We start from the raw sequence: 23,300 nt of genomic DNA, 5'->3' as shown, positions 1-23,300 counted from the left end.
GTTCTTTGGATTTTATGCGGTATCATGGTGCAAAAGCGCAGGCCTTCCTGTTATCCTCAGAGCTGAACAACAGATTCCAGCTCCCCCCACCCCCATTCCCACCCCCACCCCCACCGCAAGGGCACTTGAAGCTGACAGTTGTTTTGCATCAGGGTCCGAACCACCAGGCTACAAAACAAATGCAAACTCAGGGCTTTTCAGCAGACAGGCCCACAATGAGAGGAGTGGAGCCTCACGCAGAGGAGCAACCCCAGAAAGCAGTGAGACGCCGCCTTTCCAGCATTCCGCGTCTGAAGACAACCCCAAATAACAGAAGCGCATTTGCACATGGACAGAACTGTAAGCCCGAGAGACGGACGGGCACATATGGACTGGGGACATTCAGAGCCAGAGAGCGAGGGCACAAGCCGCGCAGGGTGATGAGAGTCCACCTGCGGCCAGGGTGTTGTGTGCTAGTGAGCATGTGGGCGTGTGACATCTGCTCCGGAACCGGTGGCCGCGCAGTCTGGCCTGGCATGGCTTCCAGGTGGAAGAGAAGCAGGTGGCTCTGTTCCCGGAATGTGAATGAGGGAGCGGAGCCCGGGCTTAGAGAAGACAATGTTCCCTGGCGGGATCTCGTAATCTACGCCAAGGCTTGGACAGGGCATGAAACTCATGATCCAGCTTCCCGGCCCAAGCTTCGGACGGAGCCGGAAGCCCGCAGCGGGGACAGCCTGGATGGCCAGCAAACAGCGCCCCCGGGAAGCCGCGATGTGGGCGCCGCCGCGTCCCCCAGCTAGAGCGGCGGCTCCAAGCTCCCGCCACTCTCCCGCGCAGCCGGCACTACATTCCATTTAAAAATAACACCCACGTGCGCCGGTAAACAAGCGCGCGCGCTCGGCGGTGCCGCGCGCTCCGAGCGAGCCATTGCGGCGCGCGCCCGCCCTCCTCCCGCACGTGTCAGCCGACTCCGCCCGCGCCGTTCGGGCGCCGCTCAGGCTCCTCCCCCTCGGCTGGCCGCGTGCCGCCCCCGAACCCGGAGCGCTTGGCCGCCCTGGCCCTGGGGCCCCCGTGTGATGCCAGGCGTGCTCCGCTGAGTGCCCTCCAACTTTCCTCCTCTGACGCTTGCGCTTCGCGGCGAGACCCATCGCCCCAGGTGTGCTCCTTCCCTCCCGTCCCCACTCCAGCCCCCTCACGTCCCCCCACCGGTTAACTTTCCCTCCGCACGCGGAGGGCTGGCTTCTGGTTTCTCTCCTCCTACCTCCCACCACTCCTTAGAATTTTACTCGATTGTTTATTATTTGCTGGAGGGTGGGGGACGGAGGGGGGCGTCTGGGACCTGGAGAATGGTGGCCGCGGCCAGTCAGCGCGCGGCGTGGCTTGACGAGTAAGGGGCGCAGCGAATGGCTTCGCGGCGTGGAGCTCTGGGGTCACGCGCGTGTGGATACAATGACATCATCTGTTTGTACGCGTCGAACTAGCTTGGTGCAGGGGCGGGGCCGCACGTCACTTGAGTGACGGGCCCCGCGCAAAGCCCGGAGCCGGGAGTCGGCCGGGTGGGCGGGCTTCTGCGTAGGCTGGGTTGGGCTTTTTTTGTGTGTGTACGGGGTGCTGCGGAGCCCGCTCTAGACACTTATCGCCAGTGGGAGGATTTAAGAAAAAAAAAAAAATTAAGTTTTGGTGTGCAAGTAGCATGCAGTGCACAGATGAATGATTTCGGCACTGATCATTGGAAAAAGACTTGTAAAGAGGTCTTTTTTTAAAAAGTAAAAAATGTACAATTAGACGTTTGCAGTCATCTGCAAGTAAGATTCAAATTATTTCCCATTCACAATTGTTCAAAATCTGCTCTTGCGTTTAGGAATGGGGCAATCATTTGCTTTTTTTTGTTTGTTTTTCTGAGTTAGTTACACTTCTTCCCTCGTTTGCCATAAAATCCATGAAAAGTGAAACACGATTGCGGTCCGGCGTCCTGGGTAAGAGATTCAGGGCAAACCTCTTGGTGCCGGATCAAATCTGAGGGCGTCAGCTTATCGAAGTCCTGAAGGCTTGACCAACATCTTCACTTGTCAATATTTCCACGCCGAGGTAACCCTTGCCATCTGCGATCGGCATCTTATCTCGGGTGTTACTTGGTGTCGGGTTCTCAATGGGAATCGGACACCAGGGCGTGCCCAGAGCCCAGCGGAGGACGCTCTGGACGGGGGACCCTGGGCGCCAGGCGAACTGCCCCGAGTCAAGGATACCAATCAGCGGCACTGGGAAAGCGTTTGGGGCTCTGCGCCCCCCCTACCTTCCTCTCCTGGGCCCGCACCGCGCTCTGTTGTCGTTGAGGCTTGGGGGCCGGGAGGAGGAGCCCCGCGGGGAAGGCGGCGGGAGCCCGCCGAGTCCGGGCCCGCGGCGCGCACCGGGACACCCACGCCTGCGGCCCGGCGGAGCGGGGCCGAGCCGCGCAGGCGCGCACGCGAGCGCACAGACACACACGGACACCAGCACACCCGGGCTCGCCGCCCAGCCCTCCCCCTGGGCGGAGACCCACCCGCCCGCCGTCATCTTAGGTTGAGGCACCCTGCGTGTGTCTATAACTTTGTGCTGCTGCCGCGGCCGCCCTGCTCGTGGAAGGGAAGAGGAGGAATGTGGAAGGCGGCGGCGCGCCGGCTGACAGGCGGTTCCTCGGGCGGGCTGCGGTGGCGGCCGGAGCGCCTCTCCTTCGCCAAGGTTGCGCGACCCTCCTTCGCCGTGCCCCGGGCCCGCGCGGGATTGTGCGTCCTCTCCCCCCGTCCCTGAAGGGAAGGAACCGAGGTAGGCGCCGGAGCTGTGCAGCGGGGCGGCCGCCTTCCCGGTGACTCCGGATCTGCTTCCGAGCTGGGCCAGGCGCTTCCCTTTTCCCTCCCCGTGACTCGGTTTTGCGCGCCCCTCTTCTCTCCCGCTAGTGTTTTTAAAGGACTTGAGCGAAGGGGGGAAAACTGTCAAGATGGCAGCAGCGGGAGCAAGGAGGTGATGAACGTGCTGGTCCGGGTTTTCTTGCGACCCGGGAGACTTGGCGCTTCCCGACCTGTTGGAAGATTTATGTTCTGACTTGCCACCTCCCCCCCCCCCCCCCACTCCCGTCCTTTCCTGGGAAAGGGGTGGAGGGCAGAGCGTCCGTGAGAAAATAAACCACACAAACCCCCAAAGTAACCCTTTCTGCTAAGCTCGACCCTTGGCGAACACCCGCCGAGCTGCTTGCCCCCCCTTCTTCCCGTATTTTCTTTTTCGGTGGAAGTGACAAGGGCCCGTCTGCGCTCGGACCCGCGTTCGCCCTCGCGGCCCGCGGGCGAAGAGGGGAGAAGGGAGCTGCCCGCGCCGTCCCCGGCCTTGGGCCCGGCCCCCAAGAGGGGGTTGTCAGGGGGGCGCGGTGCTTGCAGGGCTGGGGGCGCGGAGAGGAGCCCTGCAAAGACGCCAGACTTTGGCCGCGGCGCCGCGGGGAGCACTTGAACGGGCCCGAGCGAAACATAAACAAACGCACGCCCGCCCGAGCTCGGGCTCGAGCGAGGCTGGGCTGCGCCGGCGCCCGTGCTGCCCGCTTTAAAGGCGCGGCCCGCGCCCCTCCCCCGGCCCGCCCCTCCCCCTTCGTCCCCGCCCAGCACCTAGCCCCGGAGACCTGCAGATCTGGCGGCGGCGGGGGGAGGGTGCTCCCCCGTGCGAGCCCGTCGATTCGCCTGCGTCTCCCCCGCGGCCTGACCAGGGGGCGGTGTCTGCTGCGCCAGGTTCGGGACGCACGTCTCCAAGTCTGCCTGCTCCTGGAAGGCGGGCGCGGCGCGGTCGGGAAGCGGCGCGGCGGCGGAAGACTTGCCGAGGACGGGGCTCCAGATCGGGATAACCAACTCCCCTTTTTTCTCCACTCGTACTTCCCCAGGCGGCGGCAGTAGCGGCGGCGGCGCCCGGGAGTCCTAGCCTTCGCAGCGTCCCCGTCCCTCCCCCGTCGCACCCCGCCCGGGCAGAGCAGGGAGCGCGAGAGCCCGAGCCGCGGGGCGGGCGGCGAAGATGGCAGAGGCGCCGGCCTCCCCGGCCCCGCTCTCTCCGCTCGAAGTGGAGCTGGACCCGGAGTTCGAGCCGCAGAGCCGACCGCGCTCCTGTACGTGGCCCCTGCAGAGGCCGGAGCTCCAGGGAAGCCCGGCCAAACCCTCGGGGGAGGCGGCTGCTGATTCCATGATCCCCGAGGAGGAGGACGATGAAGACGACGAGGACGGCGGCGGTCGGGCCGGCTCGGCCATGGCGATCGGCGGCGGCGGGAGCAGCACGCTGGGAGCCGGGATGCTCCTTGAGGACTCGGCTCGGCTGCTGGCTCCCGGAGGGCAGGACCCGGGGTCTGGGCCAGCCCCCGCGGCGGGCGCGCCGAGCGGAGGGACGCAGACGCCGCTGCAGCCTCAGCAGCCACTGCCACCACCGCAGCCGGGGGCGGCTGGGGGCTCCGGGCAGCCGAGGAAATGCTCGTCGCGGCGGAACGCCTGGGGGAACCTGTCCTACGCCGACCTGATCACTCGCGCCATCCAGAGCTCCCCGGACCAACGGCTCACTCTGTCCCAGATTTACGAGTGGATGGTGCGCTGCGTGCCCTACTTCAATGATAAGGGCGACAGCAACAGCTCTGCCGGCTGGAAGGTGCGTACCTACCTCGGGCGGGTGGTGGGACTCGCCGGCCTCCTGCGCAGCGCCAGGCATCCAGTCGCTTCGTGGAGCGCGCCTACCGGCGTTGGGGACTGGGGTTGGCCGAGAGCCTGGGCTGTGGGTCTTTGGGGAGTTTTGTGTGACCCCAAAGGAAGGGTACGTGAGGCGGCCTTGGGGGGGTGGGGGGGCGCGGGGAAGGAGGCTCCCTGGGAAGTGTCGGGCATGGCCAGGTTCTGAGAAGGGGCAAGGGACTTTGGAGAGAGAAGGACAGACGGACAAGAGTGCTTATGCTGTATTCCCGGACAGCGCGGAGCAGGTAGGTCCGAGGCCAACTTTGGAGTAGAATTCACCATAGTGGGGGTGCGGCGAGGACGCTGCGGTTAGAGTGCAGGGACGTGGGGTTGTGTTTGGGACTCGGTGCCTGGAGGAGGAGTTGGATTTGAGTTTTCCAGGAGCTTGGTGCGTTGTCACTAGCTGGGTGAGAACCCTAGGGTCCAAGTTTCGGGCTTGTGGGTGTTAACTTCCACAGGCATGAGGATATCACTAGAAAAACCAGTGGTTGCAAACATTTCCCTGGCGGGCTCTCTGTTAACACCTGTATTGCTCAGAGATGTCTTTTCAGTCAGCCTGCCCGCAGTAGCCTCTGAGATATTCTGGGGTCTGGAAGAGGGCAGCTCTGCCATCTCAACGCGGTGTGGCCGCACCTGCTGCTCCGGCTGAGGCCCGGACTCTGGCCTTGTTTGAGGTGGGGTCCAGGTGTGGAGGCCTGGAGGCTGGGTGCCTCACTTAAGCCTTTGGAAGGGAGGTTTGGTGGCAGGGCTGGGCTGTAATGGCTTCTGCCAATAAGTGAACCTGAAGAGAGGCTCTCTACTGTTCCTTTTCAGCCTCTTGGGGGCACTGGACACGTGGTAGGGAGAGAGGTGTGGAAAGGCCTATGATGTAATGACTTCCTGCAGTTGGGCACCGAAAGAGATTAGCTTCTGTGCCCTTGCTGATACCCAGCTGCTTTGCTCCTCCTGGCCCCTTCCCCCAAGATATGAATGTGTCAGTGCCAGGCAGAAGAGACTCCTGCGCATTTGGAGATACTAATTGCTTATCAGTTGCTTCTATTTGCAATTAGTTGCTGCTTTTTTTTTTTTTTTTAAATTAAAGAGGTAGTTGCTTTCTCCTCCTGTCCCTTTCTTTATTGTCTTTGGGGAGCCCTGTATCTTCCTGGGTTTCAATAGGTGTATAAAATAACATGTAGTGGAGAATTGAAGCGTTGGAGAGGAGGCTGCATATGAAAAACTAATTTAGTGTATTGAGTTTTAATTTGCTTAAAAATAAAATCCTTGTAAAGTTCCTTAAAAAAATTATGGCCAGTATTGGAGTGGCCTTGTTTAGATTTAAACCTTTTTTAGAGTAAACAAACTTTAAAAGCAAAATGTGTGCTTTGATATTATTCCACAAATCTGTTTCATTTCCTTTAACAAATGCTGACAGTATGAATGCTACATATGATTTAATTTTATTGCTTTGCAAAGGAGTGCCAGTTGTGTGATATGAGGGCTCTTTAGAGAAAGGCCGAGAGTTCTGTTTCACAGCCGTGCTAATGTTGATACCTTTTAAAATTGAGTTTCCAAGTGGATAGCAAGGGTTAATCTCAGTGTACAGTATCAGGACGGGGTGAGTTTACAGGATTTAAGAAGATAGATTTGGGGTTTTGGAGTATATTTCAAATTTCTCACACTTGGAATTTAGTCCTGCATTTTTTGAATTTGGTGCATAGATACTGTTAATTGCAAGTTAGCTAACTTTCAACTTAGTTAACATAGGGAGGGTTTTCAGCTTTCCTATGATTTTTGCCATTAAGAAGTAATTTCATGCTATTGTGCTTATAGGTAAAATTAACAGTTTGATAACATTGGATTTAAAAAAATATTTATGTGAGAAAGTGGTATTATCAAAAGTAACTGAATTGCTAATTATATTTTTATTATAACTTGCACAATTTGCAGTAGAGATTTTGGGCCTAGTCATAAACTTGGTGGTTTTATGTCCTAAACCATTTTTGGTCTCATAGTTCCTTTTTTCTTTCTCTGCTATCTTATTTCTCTTTAACCAAAATTTTATGAAATATTATACATTGAAACTCTCAAGCCTTAATATGTTTAATACAGGGCACACATTTTATGATTACTTTTACTGTAAATGGTTACATCAGTTCCACTTCTGAGTATTAGGTGATAACTAATTCTTGAAGACTATAGGGGTATCATTGAAAGAGTTTTTGTAAGATGACCTTTACCAAAAGATGCAGCCATGCAAGAACTTCCAAATCTTTGATGATGGTGAAGGCTCTTTGAGACTGGGGCTGGTTTCTTATTCTGATTATGACTGCTAGCCAGCCCTGTTTGTGCTTGTGGTTTGGTGGGGGCAGAAGACGAGGGAAAAGGGACAGGTCAGGAGCTGACTGTGACCCGTATTCATGGGTCCAAGTTTCAGGAGTTGAATCCTATCATGATTAGTCATTTTGGAAACATCTGTGTACATTTAAACCACATTACTTTCATTCTGAGTTATGTATTTGAGTCTTTAACCCCTAAAAATGTCTAGAATTCAGGTTAATGTCTCCTAGACAGGTGTGTACATAGGCACAGAGTGCAGGGTCCAGGCCTTACTTCTTTTGTGGCTTTTTAGGCCATTGCATTATGAGAGCCTGTAACCAGAATTATGACCCTGAGGTCATAGAATGAAAGAGGCCTTGGAGATCAGAATCCAATCAGTGGTTTGAAGCCCCGGTTGCATGTTAGAATCACCTGAGAGCCTTTAAAAACTGTCGATACCCAGAGAGCCTGATTTAATTGTGCTGGTGGGTGGATTAGTGTTTATTGTTTAGGGAGGGGGGGGGGAGGTTTGCAGTTTCTCCGGTGATTCTAATATACAGCCAGGATGAGGTTTGTTGATCTGGTTCAGTGATGGAAAACCTTTTGAGCTCGGAGTGTCAGCATTTTGAAAAACCGTAACTTAACTCTGGTGCTGTGTCACATGTAGAAATTTTTTGATATTTGCAACCATAGTAAAACAAAGACATATTTTTGATATTTATTTTATATATTTAAATGCCATTTAACAAAGAAAAATCAACCAAAAAAATGAGTTCGCGTGTCACCTCTGACACGCGTGTCATAGGTTCGCCATCACTGACTAGTTCTTTAATAGGTGAAGAGCCTGATTCTTGAAGTTAATGACTTTTCTAAGCTCACACAGCTAGTTAGTACAGAGGTAATTAGTAGCCACAGTTCTAGAGATCTTTGTTCTTAATCACGCTGTTTTCCTCTTTAAATTGATCTTTTTAAAAGGTCATTTACTAAGTAATGTGTACCCTTAACATAAGTACAGGTTGCTTTCTTGAAAAACATATTTGTCTCTCAATCTAGTCTTAGTTATTATTTCAGCATCAGAAAGACAGATGAATGTTGATGGAGGCTGAGGAGTGCATCTGTTGTAGAGCTTTCCAGTGCCTATCAGTATGCGTATTTGGGAACTATGAAGTGACAAAAGTGGCAAAAAAAAAGATAGCATTTTAACAAAAAGAGGATGTTCTTGGCTAACTTGGGTTTGTTAGTTACCTGCTGTGCCAGGGAGAAAGGTGATTGCTATCCCACAGGTTCCCTTACCTCAGGCATTAAAGTAGAAGTGAATAATCAGATGTGGTTAAGAGGGGAAAAGGTTACATTTCTTTTAATTCCCATTAAACGTACTTGCACTGCACCCATAATTAAACTGTTGAGAATGGTTCCTCCTGACTTGGGCAGACCTCTAGGACTCCAGCGTTTACCTTGTAAGGCCTGTTTACCACTTGTCTCCTACATGCACGCACACACCTGCATTGCCCGCGGATCAGGGCACTGAGATATTATGCAGCCATGAGTTTCTGTGGTGGCTCCCACAGTTTCACAGTTGTAGGCTGCTGCTGCTGCTGCTGCTGCAGAGGGTGACTCCTCAGGAGACCGGGTCTTCCTTCGCAGGATAATGTGCACCCGTAGAGCATCTTCCCAAGGTGAAGAGATGAGGGCTGACCTGCCACATAAATCTTGTTTACGTGCCCACTGTTGCAGTTTTTTTTAGATTAATGCATTCAGTTCCTTTTCAACATACTGTATTAAGAAAATGTTATTTTAACCGCACTTTTATGTTTAAAAAATACATATTTAAAGTTTCAAAATGACAAAGTCATAATAATTCCATATTGTCTCATAATTTTGACCTCAGTCACCTTTGGAGTAACTCGCCAAAGGGCCGGTTGTGGTGGTGTGTGAGGAATCTGTCTTCTGCTGGGCCCATGTTGCCAGAACGCTGTTTTGTAATTTCCTTTGGCAGTGCTGTCATCGTCAGTGATTCTCAACTAATACACTTCCTCTTCCTACAGCAGCAATACACGAGGGGGACTGTTTTCCTCTTTCTCAAAGCTGTGTCATCCACCTATGAAGTGAAGAAACTGGCCCTTTTGGACTTTGATCTGTGAGCCCTATGTAGCAGAGAGACTCTTTAAAAAAGAAGTGAAGTGTTGGTTTTGATATGTTTATCTCCTTAGAAAATGAAATGAAACTATGCAGACTTATTTTTAGGAGCTTTTAGGAGAGCTCTATTTTAAGAGAATGACACCATACAAGAACATCTTGTCGTTAAACTTTTTAATACTCGTGATTCTTACTTAAAACCTGCAAGATATTTTTATTTGGTAAATTAATGGAGAGGCCTTGTCCCACTAAAAAGTCATTTACTTGCTCTGGAAAAGTTAAGCAGACTCCATCCATCCAAAGATCTTGATTAAAAAATGCAAAGATAAGACTTTTAGGCCTGTGCGTTCTGGTGAGGTATCCCACTTACCCATTGCTTGTTCCTGAAGCTGGACAGAGTATGGGATTTATTTTGTTTTCATACACATTCATCTCACCTGTAGGGAACAGCCTTGATCCTATGCTTGACTCCTCATTTTTCTCCACACCTTTTCCTGTATCACAAATTGAGGGGTCCTGAAGATTCACTTTGGCTTCTTGCTGCTAAAGAAGTCCTTTGGGATGACATACATACAGGTGCGTGAGCATCAGCAGATATTACAGCTGAGGTACAGTAAGTGAGTAAAAGATTGAGAAGAGAAAACTCTTTTTACACATTTGCACCACATGCCATTTCATTCATTCAGCAAATATTTATGAGAGGCATACTGTGTGCAGGGCATTCTGCTGGCCCCAGGGATCTAGTAGTAGCATAAGACAAATAAGGTTTCAGTTCACAGGAGTTCACAGTCTATTGGGGGAAGACAGAAAATAAACATGCAAATATGTGCTCTGTGAACTTGTCCTTATTGTCCATTCTCTTGCCTTTTTTCACATGTGTACTTCTGCTTTCCCTCGTGTTTCAGCTCTGGCTTGACGCTGGCCTTCACTTCTCTGCAGATTGTTTTCAGCTTGCTTTGGAGATGCAAGGCCACTGTAATGTGGCTGCTGCTGTTTGGGAGAAGCGGGGCTTTCCCAAATTCACCTAGATTAGAGCATATCTGGGGCTCTGGACTGACACGGGAGCCCCAGTTTCTGTCTCATGGGGCCTGGTGTGGGACGGACCTCCCCCTGGAGAGCCGATGTGGAGCCTTGAGACAGACAAACTTACCTGCAGCTGTTCTTGCCTCAAATTCAGAGCTAAAGGAGGTCTTAGAGAGCATCTAACTATTTTACAGATGAGGAAACGGAGTTAAGAGTGTCCTCGCGAGCCCAGAGCACCACTGTTCAGTAACGTCTGCTGCTAACCCTTGTGGTTTCACAACTGTTGGTGTCAGTGCCTCCATTTCTGCAAAGTCTTCATTTGCTCCTAGGTGCTCCCCTCCCCCTCCTCTAGGCCGGCTCACACAAAGTGTCTGTGTTTCCCTTTTTTTCATTCTCAGCTCACCTTGCTGAAAAGGCCTACTTTATCCACCCGACCCTACCTGGCCCACGCCTGACTCGTGCCTGTTTCCTTCGTCATTTTTCTGTGACTCCTGTATATTCCCAACCATAGTGTAAGAGCCTTGAGAGCGCGCGCAGTGTGTCTACCAAACAAATAAGTGTTTCTGATACTTGGAGCTGCTTTTAGGATCACCATGTCCTCAGCCCATGAGGACAGCCTTTTCTAGGGTTTGACACTGAAAGGGGATGATGTGACTCAGGAGTGAGGTTATGTCACGTGCTAGAGTCTGGATACTTGTCGCTAGGAAGGTGGCCCAAGTCTTAGACCTCCTGTGTTGATGTTGATACGATGTAGTGTAATTATGAAATGATGCTCTACTATCTAAGGCATTTCTCACAGTGTCTTGTTTCCTACTGTAGACGTCCCTGAAAAAACTTGATCAGTGCCAGTCACAACCCATCACAGAAACTGAGGGAAACCTGATCTTGAGATGACCTTTCATTAAGAGAAAGTTGATATCCAGCTTGTCACCTGTGTGTGTATCGCACTTTATGCAGCATCAATACATACTGTCTAGAAAGAGTCACCACGGAATTGTTCTGCGTCACATTGACGTATCCACTTATAGGAGTCAAGTTGTTGTATAGAGCTAAGTTGTCCATAATGTTCTGCATTTGGGGGCATCAGTCTCAGACGTGTTGAGGTTTTATGTCCATGGATTGGAAAATAGATGCCACATATGAAGGAAGAAGAGAAACCACCTTTTCAAGAGGGACCTTTTCAGGGGGCCAGTCTGTCGTTCTTTCGAGGTAGAGTTTTCTGAACAGGTGGTTAGGCTAGTGATTGTGATAAAAGATCTCGATTTTGATCACATCACTGCCACAGACAAACTCAGTACCTTAACCATTTTATTCTGACCAAACAACTCTTATTTCTCAGCATCACAATTTCCCTAATTGGGAAAAGAAGTAAAGTAGCAGGCATCCATATATTTTTTTTTAAAAAATTTAAATTCTTAATTGTTCCATAGACTATTGTGATGTATTGCTCCATCAGTTCCCCATGGGTTGAGGGGATGGTAAAACGTAAACATGTGATTGGAATACTCTGGGCTTTTCTAGAGTGGGTGTCTTTTACTCTTCAGTCGGATTTCTTTTTTGAGACTTTTATCTTGAGATTTTTTTCTCTTTGTAGTGTGGCAGTTAACTAATATGCGATAACATTACAAAATGAAATGGACTACTCTGATGGCCTGAGGTCCTTCCAGTACTTGCTACTCGGGCAATCCCTTATGGTGAAGATGCCAGGTTAACTTCTGGGTGCTCACCAGGTCTGCATGTCCAGATGCACCCCAATCATGCAGTGGAGAGGTGAACACAGAGCAAGGAAAGCTCCTGGCAGCCTTGTTGGAGGGCAAGGCCAATGTAGGAAGTGACCCCTGTCCCAAGCAAATGAACTGCATTAGCTTTCCCCTGGAAAAGTGAATTCATAGAAAAATCCAACAGAGATACCTTTGGGAGTTTTCAGTACATGTTTGTAATTTCTTATTTATTTCTTTTAAGACCTTTACGTGTGTGTGGGAGAATTCATGTCATATTTTTCCTTGTGTTTAGAGAAATTAATAACTTGGTTCCTGATGCCATTGATAATTTATTTTAAATTCCGAGCCAGCAGAGGGAGTACACAAGATTTTAAGCTGATCTCAAGTATTTTTCCCCATATAGCTAAAGTGGTACCTTGATTAAAAACTATCAAGATCTAATATGTCATGCTTCTGTGTAGGCATATGTCATCGTGATAAAAGGATAGCTTGGAAGGGAGAGGGGCAGTTAAAAACCTTAGGTAACTTTTTAAAGGAAACCTTGGTCCTCTAAAACTCATGTTCATGTCCATCCCCAGTAGTTAAATGAAAGCCCTTTTAACTGAAAAATCTCCTCCCCTGCCTTTAATCTTATTGCTATTCTACTTCTGACGATATATGTGAATGTCCATCTATACCTAATACCAAATCTCAGAGAATGTGTCTAGATCAGTGTAATATTCTGTTCTAGTGCTGTTTTGGTTGAGACTTTTGATATTTTCCAAAACTTCAGTTTCCCATGGGTTGAGAGAATGGTAAAAACTACATCATTTCCAACTCAGATTTCGTAGTCCTGGATCCACTGGAGATCATAACTTGAATTTTTTTACATTTCTGTGATGCCATAATTTGTCATTTTCCTCCACTTTGCCCAAATTTTGGTTTTGGTGATTTACTTTAATTTGCGAGTTATAGTGGGTTGAAAAGTATCCCTTCCAAAATTCGTGTCTACCTGGAACCTTAGAATGAAACCTCATTTGGAAATAGGCTCTTTCCAGAGGTAATTGGTTAAATTAAGATGAGGTCATACTGGACTAGGGTGGGCCCTAACTTCAGTGACTGGTTTCCTTGAGAGAAGAGGGGAGGACATAGATGTGGAGAAGGCGGAGTGAAGGCTGAGGCGAAGACTGGAGTGACGCAGTTCCCAGCCCGGGAGCACCGGGAGGAGGCAAGGCGGGATCCTGGAGCCTGCAGAGGGGCATGGCCCTGCCAGCACCTTCAGTTTGGACTTACAGCTTCCAGCGCTGAGAGAATGAATTTTTGTTTTCTGAAGCCCCTACATTTGCAGTAACTTGTTGTGCTAACATTAGGACACAGAAGCACAGGGATGGAAGAGAGGGACAGGCAGGGTTGCAGGTAGAGAATAACGTTTTAATTAGATTAGAATTAAAATGTTAATCATTCATAGGCAACTTGCTGGTTACTTAAATTTCATTCTTTTTCCTGCTGTGAGGGGAAGCAGGGAGGCATGAGTTCTCCTTGATTTCCCAATTAGAACTATCAGAACGTTTCCCTCCCTCTCATGTCGGCCGGGGCTTGTCCTAGGCTGCCTCTCCACTTACTGAATTTCTTCTTGGCCCGGTTTGGGAAGCTGGAGGTGAGGCTTCACACCCCAGGCCTCACGGTCCTGGTGGAGTGTGGGCTGTGAGATTTACAGCACGGCCATGTGGCCTGGATGACAGCTTTGGTCTAGAACAGCCGGCCTTCCAGGCTCCTCACCGGAAGGAGGTGTTGAAGCGGGATCCTCTCCTCCCTGTTCCTGTCAGGGCTTGAGAAGACGGGGCCCTGTCAGGTTCATTATCTCCGATGGTGGTGAGGCTAATCCAGAATCTCTCTGAGTCCCCTCAGCTCCTAATTAACACCCGTCACTGCACAGTTACCCATTTTGTGTGTGTGTGATGAGAACTTTTAAGATGTACTCTCGTAATACATTCAGATGTGTAGTATTAACTATAATATGTAATGTGTATTATTAACTGCAGTCACCTGGTGTATATTTTATCCCCATTCCTTGCTTATTTTATAACTGGAAGATTATACCTTTTGAAAATAGCAGCTATTTTTTTAAAAAGTATATTTTATTGATTTTTTACAGAGAGGAAGGGAGAGGGATAGAGAGCTAGAAACATCAATGAGAGAGAAACATCGATCAGCTGCCTCTTGCACAACTCCCACTGGGGATGTGCCCGCAACCCAGGTACATGCCCTTGGCCAGAATCGAACCTGGGACCCTTCAGTCCGCAGGCCGACGCTCTATCCACTGAGCCAAACCGGTCAGGGCAATAGCTGCTATTTTAAAAGTTGCTACTATGTGCCACGTTCTTTACATATATGACCACTAACCCTCGAGTTAATCCTTGGGAGCACTGTCTTGCATGCTTGTTTTCCAAGTGTGGCTGACTCAGGTAACTAACACCCCTCTCTGCGAGTTGATGGGAGAGTGGACTTGGACCCGTGACTCAGGCTCCTTCCCTTGATTTTTGCATGAACTAGTAACTTCATGGAGTCAGTGGTGGGCTTTTAGTGGGGAACTGGAGGCGTGGCTTTAGAGTTCTTTCAGACACCTGTTGGTTTGGGGATTCATTTCTGTTTGGTCACTGACCTGTGTGACTGTGGTTTACTATGGGTCAGACACAAAGTGTACTACAGTGGGGCCTTGACTTACGAGTGTCCCGACTAACGAGTGTTTTGAGATACGAACCGTCTCTCGGCCGATTTTTTGCTTTGAGTTGCGAGCTAAAATTCGGGTTACGAGCCAGCTTCAGATACCCTACCGCTAGTTGGCGCAGCGAACGTCACAGTGAACGCCACAACATCAGCCCAGCATCACGTGTCTCACTCGTTCACTTTTTGATTTGACATACGAGTAATTTGAGTTACGAACTCCGTCACGGAACGAATTAAACTCGCAAGTCAAGGCCCCACTGTATTCAGAACTGTCAGAGTGAGACATGGTGTGAAGAAATCCTTTGGGTTGGGCGATTATCTCTGAGAAATTCTCCCTTGGGAAAACAGAGGGTCCGTGCTTCCATAGGCTTTAGGTAGGTAGGTGAATGGAGACACCACCACCAAGAAAAGCAGATTTCTGGGGGTGGGGGGTGGGGGAGGATATTTACAAGAAGTTCCTGGCAGAAGTTTGGCTGCGGAATCAGATCTCATAATTAAAGGTATTAAAAATATTTTGTGAGTGGTTGACTCTTTGCAATGCAGTTACTAGGGTTTAAGGCAGGCTGCCAAGACAGAAACAGAAAATGTTGCATAATGTAAGTTGCTGGCCAGGTTAAAGTGTTTATTTCTGTTGAAGAGCTTACTGCTTTTGTCTTCAAGGTAAAAATATTTATGAGTAGGACCTAAAATGCTGGTTTTAATTGGCTGCAGGAATTGCAGAACCCATGTGCCCGAAGATAAAATGTGGCTAGCAGAGTACTAATCTCATGTGTGTGTTGGAAAAAAATTCAGAACTCTCAGTTTCATAGTAAAGATAGGTGAGTACTGTCTGGATTGTGTCCAGAAGATAGACTGAAACCCTATGATAAATGCAGAGCAGGCAGAACGGTTCTTCCTGATAACTGAATACAGCCACGGTGTGGGGGAGGGGAGGGGCTGGAGGCAGTTGCAGAGGGTGGCCATGGCCACGGTAGACTTTTAAAGGTACAAATCTGGCTGTAAGCCTGAAGTTTAAGGAGAGCATAAAATTATATCCAATATAATTGCTTGTGAGATGTCTTCTTGAAAATTGGTAGTACATTAGAAAGATCAAGTGGATAGTTAAGTCATTAACTTACATAATTCAAGTCTCAAAACTGATTCCCCCCCCCGAATTGTCCTAATAATTGATTTTGAAAATGACATTTCTTTCATCATAAACGATCTAGAGAACTGCCTAGGTTCCCCATATTTGATACATAATCTTTGGCTGAGTGATGTTCAAAACCTCTTGCTCACATTCCTCTAATCTTTTTAAATTTTTTTATTTTACTTAATATTTGAAAAAAATAATCACTATGATAACTGTAATAGTTTTATAAAGTAAAATGCTTTCCATAGATCTCTTCATCAGAACTTTTCATGTTGGTAAATTCCTAAAAAAATGCACCCAGTTTAAAACTCAGTGTTGCTGCAGCTCTTCCAGGGTTTTTACCTCACACCAGAGCTGTCATGGGGCTGCCTACCGGCATTCCTTTCCCAGCGAAGGACTTGTTAATCTAACCCTCGTACTTTTGTATCTCAGTCTGTATTGGGTACCCCCCCCCCCCCCCCCAGTTGGTAGAATGAGAAGGCATACTTTTATTAACTGGTTATTTTGTAGTACAGTTCCCTTAACAAATTAATTTGCCATGTATGAATGTACCCTCGCATTCAAATAAATAGTGGTCCATGGACTCAATTTTTTTTTAAATATATTTTATTGATTTTTTTACAGAAAGGAAAGGCGAGGGACAGAGAGTTAGAAACATCGATGAGAGAGAAACATCGATCAGCTGCCTCCTGCACACTCCCCACTGAGGATGTGCCCGCAGCCAAGGTACATGCCCCTGGCCGGAATCGAACCCGGGACCCTTGAGTCCGCAGGTCAACACTCTATCCACTGAGCCAAACCGGTTAGGGCATGGACTCAATTTTAAGCAAGGTAATTTCCTTTAGGTAAAAATTGAAACTCTGAGCCTAAGCATTCTTCTGATTTTTATAACAGAATAATGACTGGGTGGGTCAGGTGTATCATTTGCGTAACCCCGAGAGGCCTGGAATGGGCTATGAGAATGTTGTAGGCCTGATTATTTTAAAGTTGTCTTTGAGCTGATACCAGTATGAGTGTGCTTGCTTTGGCACATGTGGGCTCTTAGGCTCCTGAGAGATAACTTCCTAGGTGAGCTGGTATACTTTTCTTGAAATGAGTGGCCTAGATCAGGCCTTCTGTCTCCAACCCTGTCCAATAAAGATAAGCTTACAGCCTTCTGCTTGAATAAATGCATGTCCTCTGCTGAACTGAATTATCTAAATCAGTCCTATTTTATGTCCTCCCTTTCCATAAAGATCCTTATTTCAGGCTGAAAGTCTAGGTCACTTGGGCCATATTTAGGTGTTACCACTTTCCTTCTTCACATCAGTTGCTAAGGAGAATTTTGGCACTTGATCATGGGCATCATTTAGTAGGTGTGTTCTTTGGGAGAAGGGGAGAGGTTTATTCCTCTAGTCTTATAAAATCAGGGAATGCTTTGAGTCAATTTGTGGGCAGTTGAGTACTGAGTAAGTGCAGGACCATGTGTTAAGTTAGGAAAGCTAACTTGTGCTAGTGAAAACTTTTCTAAATCAATTTTAAAGTGATTATTTAACAAATGAATGCTTGTATTAAAAATTCTCATTTTTAGGATGCAGATTTATCTACAGTATAGTTTTCTAGTCAAATAAAGAACTTTGAATTGATGAATCAGTTTTCGCTATTAACAAAGTGGAAGTACATCTAGATTTTTCTCTCTGGCCTCCCAGTGTTGATCTTGTTTATGTGAGCAGAAATAATTTCACCTGTCTGTCTGTGTTACCTGCCCTGAGGTTCTGTGTTCTGTTTTGTGTTCATCATTCTGACCTAAACAGGATCATAAAGCTTTCAAACATTTTTCCCAGCTTGTTACTTCATGCATCTGTGCTACTCAAGAAGGAAGAGGAGAAAATAACTCTCTCTTGATTTTATCATCTGCATCACATGATCTTTACAACTTTGAAAACTCATTTGTCAGTGTGGTTACTGGGAGGATAGTTTACCACGTGCTCTGAGAGTTACTTTTTCAGTCTTTTCCCTTGCCTTCCCTTTAAAGAAAAACATTTAATTTTGCTCAGTGATAAATTTTACCGTTTTTTTCTGGTACATGATTTCAAAGTTGATGATTTGTTTGTGAGAAGTTACAGGTCTTTGCCTTGTGTTCCTAGTTATTAACTCTTCTGACAAAAACACAAAGTAGCACATCTTGTTAAAAGGGTTTCCTGATAGGTCTTTGGACTGGTACCAGGTCTTTGGCAAATGACCTGGCAAATGCCTTTGGCAAATGCCTTGACCACCTAGCCATTTCAGGTCTTTGAACCCAAGACAGCTGACGTTGGGTTGATCCTTAGATCCATCTCAGACTAAACGTTTCAGTTTTACTTGTCCTAGTTGTTCCCAGCTGCTCGCTTATTCTTTTCTCTCTCCTTTTATGTTTCCTGGACATTTTCTATAGGAGGCTTCTCTCTTTCCCATCTACCTATTTTCTCTCTGTGACTTTTTCCTGCATCATGGTTTTCAACCTTACTGCATTTGAGAATTACCCAAGGAGCTTTAATAAACCCCTTGTGTCTGGGTCCCATCCTAGGCCAGTCAGATCAGAATCTCCAGGTATAGGGCATGGGCATCTATATTTTTAAAGCTCCCATCTGATTTCAATGGATAGTTAGGATTGAGAACCATTTTCTTAGAAAAATGAGAGATCTTGGCTGTGGAAGTTATCCACTATTTTTATATTGACTTTTAGATCTATTTTCACCTTCTCATCCATGGGAAGATTACAAGGTGGAGTTTGCTCCCTGGAAGCTCCGTATTAAAAGGAGCACCATCAATTTGGGATCTAGAAGAACAGTTGGCCTCCAGGACAAGGGCATCATTGCTTAACAAGCTGTGCTTATCTAGGATCTCCTCCTGTACTTCCTTTCCTATAAATGAATGTGGCTTTTTTAAAGTTTCCAACTCCCACTTGTTTTTCTAGTCTCTAGTGGACCCCAGTTAACTTATTTTGAAGTTTTCAGGAATTTGTTAGAAGAGATGGTGCTATTTCAAGTCATTGCGTAAGACTTGAAAACTGAGACACACAAACTTAGTGTTCCTTCTCTGTGCAACCTGCTCTGGTATCCCAGAGGGTCTACTGTAGCCTGGTGCCTCCGTTAGTGGTCCTGTAAGAGTGATCTCCAGATCAGCACCACCTAGGAACATCCAGGAATCTGTTAGGACTGCAGATTCTTGGGCCCACCCCAGGCACACTGAATCAGGAACTCTGGGCCTAACCATCTGTATTGTAACAAGGCCTCCAGGTACTTCTGCAAGTTGAAGTTTGAGAACCACTGCTTGTAAGTCCTTTGCTAAGTCTGGAATTCCTCTGAATTCCTAGGGGTCAAAAATCAAAATTCTCATGCCATCTTGGCTTCAGAATCCAGACAAGAGTGGGGAGAGATGAATAGCCAGGCTGTGGTTGTGTCTGTTGAAATGTAGCAGAGACCTAGCCCCCGTGAGTATTCTAGACTCGGACGGAGCCTCGTTGCTGTGTAGCTTTCTGCACAGAATAAGGGCACCCACCGCCCTGCAGGGTAATGAAGGGCCTGCTCAGGTGCATTGGGGGAGCCGAGTGTTCGTCCTAGTCATACATTGTGTGCAGAGGACTTGTGTTTAGCTTGGCTTCTTTCTGTTTTCCGATCTTTCCCCTTGTTTGTTTTGGTCTTTGGGAAATGTTCCTCGTTTTCAGACCAGCATCAGACAGGGGAGTAGTCGCACTGACTCATCCACAGACAGACGTGGGACATGTGGGAGAAAGATAAGATTAAAATGTGCTGGGTGTAATCAGTGTGAGAGGGTGAGTGAAGGGAAAGTGATGCAGCTCTCGTGACGAGGCCCGAGGCGAGGCCATGGTGAGGAGATGGCATCCATCTTGGCTCCGACACCAGAAAGGCACACGGCCTCTCCCACCACAAGGGGAAGCCAGGTAAAGATCAGAACCAGTGATGGCTGTGTGTGGGTATCATTGGATTCTGTAGTCCATTAAGCAGGGCCTCATGATCGGCCGTATCAGGCATAGCTGATGGCTTTAGGAATATAAATAGTGCAAAGAACAGTGGGTTGGCCAGGACTTGGAAGTTCATTTCAGGATCTCTTAGCAGCTGCTTAGGAATGTTGTCTGAGATTCATAAATACTCTTATATCTGACACATTAAAAAGCAAACAAAAACACAGGATTTGTTTGCATTATAGGATGTCGCATATTCTTCTGTAAGCAGCATATCTTTTCCTACAAGAAGTACTATCCGAGATGGTGTGGCTTGGGTGCTGCGCTTCAGAGGGGTTTCTCCTTGGGAATGGCAGGGCAGGCGCATCACTCCCCTCAGATTCCCCAGGATTCTTGAGAAGGATCAAGAGGGCAGGCCCAGGTGCGGAGACATCAGAAGGTTGTTGCAGTGGTGGGATAAGCTGCATCCGGGGACTTACGTCTGTGGCCAGCGTTTGGAGGAGGGTCCTGAATATCGTGCCATTAACACTGTAAACGGCCTTGGCCGGGTTGCTCAGTTGGTTAGAGCACTGTCCCAATACGCAGGTTTGATCCCTGGTCAGGGCATATACAAGAATCAGTCAATGAATGTATGAGTAAGTGGGACAACAAATTGATATTTTTCTCTCTCTCTCTCTCTCTCTCTCTCTCTCTCTCTCAAATGAATAAGTAAAAACAAACAAAACCCCACTGTAAACAGCATTCAAAATTGGGCTCCAAGGAGAGTACTAGGGACTTTGAGATCAGACATCAGTCAGATGCAGCTGGTGGGAACTTGAAGTGCTTAGGACAGTGGGATGCTTCCCACAGCTGCCACTGCTCATAGATGAAGCGTGTAAACACGTGTCAGTTCACTTCCATTTTGATTTTCCAAAAGGGTGCTCGCATATTTGGGGGACAGGGATGGGAGGGCATCTTGAAAATATCTGGTTTCTAGGATGCATTTTCAGAGGAGTGAAGTGCCTTCAGGAACAGTCAGGCTCCTACGAAGAAGCCTGTCTGTCAGCAGTCTCGAAGGCGTGGCTTCCAGCCCGAGGATCAGAGGGATCTGAGTGCTTGGCTCCTGTGGCCCAGATGTGAAGATGGTACTAGGGACATCTCTCTACTCAACACTCTTTGGAAATCCCTGCTGGGAGGCCAAAGAGGAGGGCTTTGGTTTTGAGAAGAAGGTCCCTGTGTCTCCGACTTCTGCATAAGGCTGAGTTGGGGAGAGTTGTAGTTGAAATTGGAAAGCTTTTATCCTTGCCCCACCAAAAGGGCAAAACCCATCAGATCTTTAGTCTGCATTGGTACAGATAGGTGTGAGGTGTGTAGTCACAGCCTTAGGTTTACTTATCATTTTCATGGTCATAACTAAAAGCTGCTGTTGACCGAACATTTATTATGTGGCAGACACTGCTGAGAGCTTTATAGGTATTAGGTCTTCCTCTTTACAGATGAGAACGTTGACATACAGGCTGGCTAAGTGACTTAGCCAAGGCTGGACAGTTGGTAGGTGATAGAGGTGAGATATCTGCATCAGCATGTCTCTACTTTGACAAAATAAACTCTAAAATTGCTAATTTATTCAAGCTTTAGGAATTTTGATTTTATAATACTGCCTGAGACTTCACTGGGCTGTTCCTCTCACTTCTCTCATTTTGGTTTAAAAAAAAAAAGAGAGAAAGGAGGGAAGCTTGCATGATCTTCTGTAAAAATTAAGACAACATGTGTTCTACCTGGCTTGTCACTCTTTCAGAACACATAAAGAACAGAGTGGAGTGTTAGGCTGTGGACGGGCATTCGCAGTGAACTCAAAGACCTTTAAGACTTGCACTCCTGTGAAATGCAATTATTCTTAAGGATGGGGCTTTCCAAATTGCCTGTTTCTCCAGGCTGCCAAACAGATGTGTCTTCCAAGGAAGGTGACCCAGGTTGTATTTTGCAGATTCAGAAATGAGACAGAGACGCTTTCACTCTGCACCACATCTGAGTTTCCCTGCAGTCCCTGCTTTTCCTCTCTTCCTTTCCCCTGTGGAAGCAGAAGCGGCCTAAGTGTGTTCTACCACCGGGTGAACAACCATGTCGTGCTTGGCCTGGTTTCGGAAGCAAATTGGTCATTCAGGTCTAGCTTTTATTCTCTTCTTTGGATCTGCTTCACACTTTGAGGCCCAGGACATTGTGTGTGATGGTTTAAGAAGGTGAACTGACGTGAACAGGTGTTGAATGATGGAAGCATCAGGACAAGGAGGCCAAGTTTCGTACGATGCGGGTGGTTAATTGATTGGCAAAGAGGGATCGTCTAGTGTTGGGTTTTGGCCCAGTAAAACTACCTTGGCAGGAGCTGGAGGGTTATAGTTGTTTGATTGTGATGACATATCAGGGGCAATGGCTGGATTTAGGACAGTTAGACCATTATGTAATTTCTTCAGAGAGCATTATCTAACAATACATGCGTACTCTCAGTTAAATGGTATCATTAATGAGCACATTTTATAATTAAAAATGGAACCATTGAGACACTTGGGGAGGAAAGTGAACCATAGCAGTTCATACTCTGGAATGAAAAAGAAAAAGCAGAGTTATTTTGTGGCTCTGGAATAATAAAAATAATGTTTTGTGATTTGATAGTGTTTTCCAAGGAGTTTAGAATTATGAATAATTTCTTCTTTGTCGAAGTGGGAGAAGCATTCTGTCTGTGAACTAAATCCCAGAGTCCCCTGTGCTTGAGGGGCAAAGGAATGAGAAGAAAGAAATAGGAAACTTTATGTTCCATCTTTTCTCCATTATCACCCTTTCATGAAAAATGATCTGCAGCTTGCTGCCAAAGCTTTGTTACAAGAACTTGGTTGTCTGGTATTTCTCATCTGCATGAAAAATAAAAAGCATCTCCATTTTCTCTGAGATTAATGATAAAGATAAAGCTTTCTCAATACTTTAAAATATAGGCTGCATACTCTCCAAGAAAAGCCCTTAAAACAACCAAGGCTATTTTTTGAATATTATATAAAGAGTTTTAATTGTCATATAGGGACAAAATATTTTCCTTGCACTCTTTTACCCCCACAGAAAGAAGAGGAAGTCAACCTTCTCTCTTGGTTGGCCTGGCATGGGTCATTTATTTACTAGCCACTTCAGTGCCTGCCAGTTGCTTTTAGATTAAGTAGAGGGATCATCCTAAACATCTTGTTCTCCAGATGTGGGAAGCAGGCCCAGCAGACTTGTGACTTGTCCTAAGACTCGCGGTGAGTGGAGGTGAAGGTGAAGCCTGTGTAAGAAGCCCAAGATTCCCAGCCCTGTGTTCTAGCAGGAGGCAGTGTTCCTCCGAGAAGTCACATGGAAGTCTCTGTAACTAGTTGTGAGAACTCGGAAACATCTCTTTTCTCAGTCGTTGGCAAATAACATTTTTCAAAGAGGTTAGACTTTTTTAAATGAAAATTTCGCATTCTGCCTGTAAACAGAGCTGTCTTAAAAGAGCTAGGGGAAAATAAGTGAGCTGTTTGTAAGATAATTCATTTACCCTATAAACCGTAATACCTGTCAGTTGGGTTTTTGTCATGTAGATAAGTGACTCCTAGAAGATATTAAAGGGTGGGTTTATTTACTTATTTATTTATTTATTTTTC

General features: G+C 47.4%; 1 protein-coding gene across 3 annotated transcripts in view; it reads left to right on the top strand.

Moving 5' to 3' along the window:
• Positions 1-2,583: 2,583 nt before the first annotated feature.
• FOXO3 (forkhead box O3) overlaps positions 2,584-23,300 on the top strand; it is a 116,888-nt gene continuing 96,171 nt past the window's right edge. For 2 of the 3 annotated variants that reach the window (XM_036316211.1, XM_036316214.1), the window contains exons 1-2: positions 2,633-2,781; positions 3,878-4,623. In XM_036316211.1, coding sequence (XP_036172104.1) covers positions 4,006-4,623 — 618 coding nt within the window. In that variant the 5' untranslated portion in view covers positions 2,633-2,781; positions 3,878-4,005. Of the gene's footprint in view, positions 2,782-3,877; positions 4,624-23,300 lie in introns of all 3 variants that reach the window. The other variant, XM_036316213.1, reaches the window with a different exon arrangement.

Source organism: Myotis myotis, unplaced genomic scaffold, assembly GCF_014108235.1.
Source record: "Myotis myotis isolate mMyoMyo1 unplaced genomic scaffold, mMyoMyo1.p scaffold_m19_p_7, whole genome shotgun sequence".
Lineage (NCBI taxonomy): Eukaryota > Metazoa > Chordata > Mammalia > Chiroptera > Vespertilionidae > Myotis > Myotis myotis.
The sequence above is the reverse complement of the archived record's forward strand: the minus strand, read 5'-3'. Positions and strand labels throughout refer to the sequence as shown.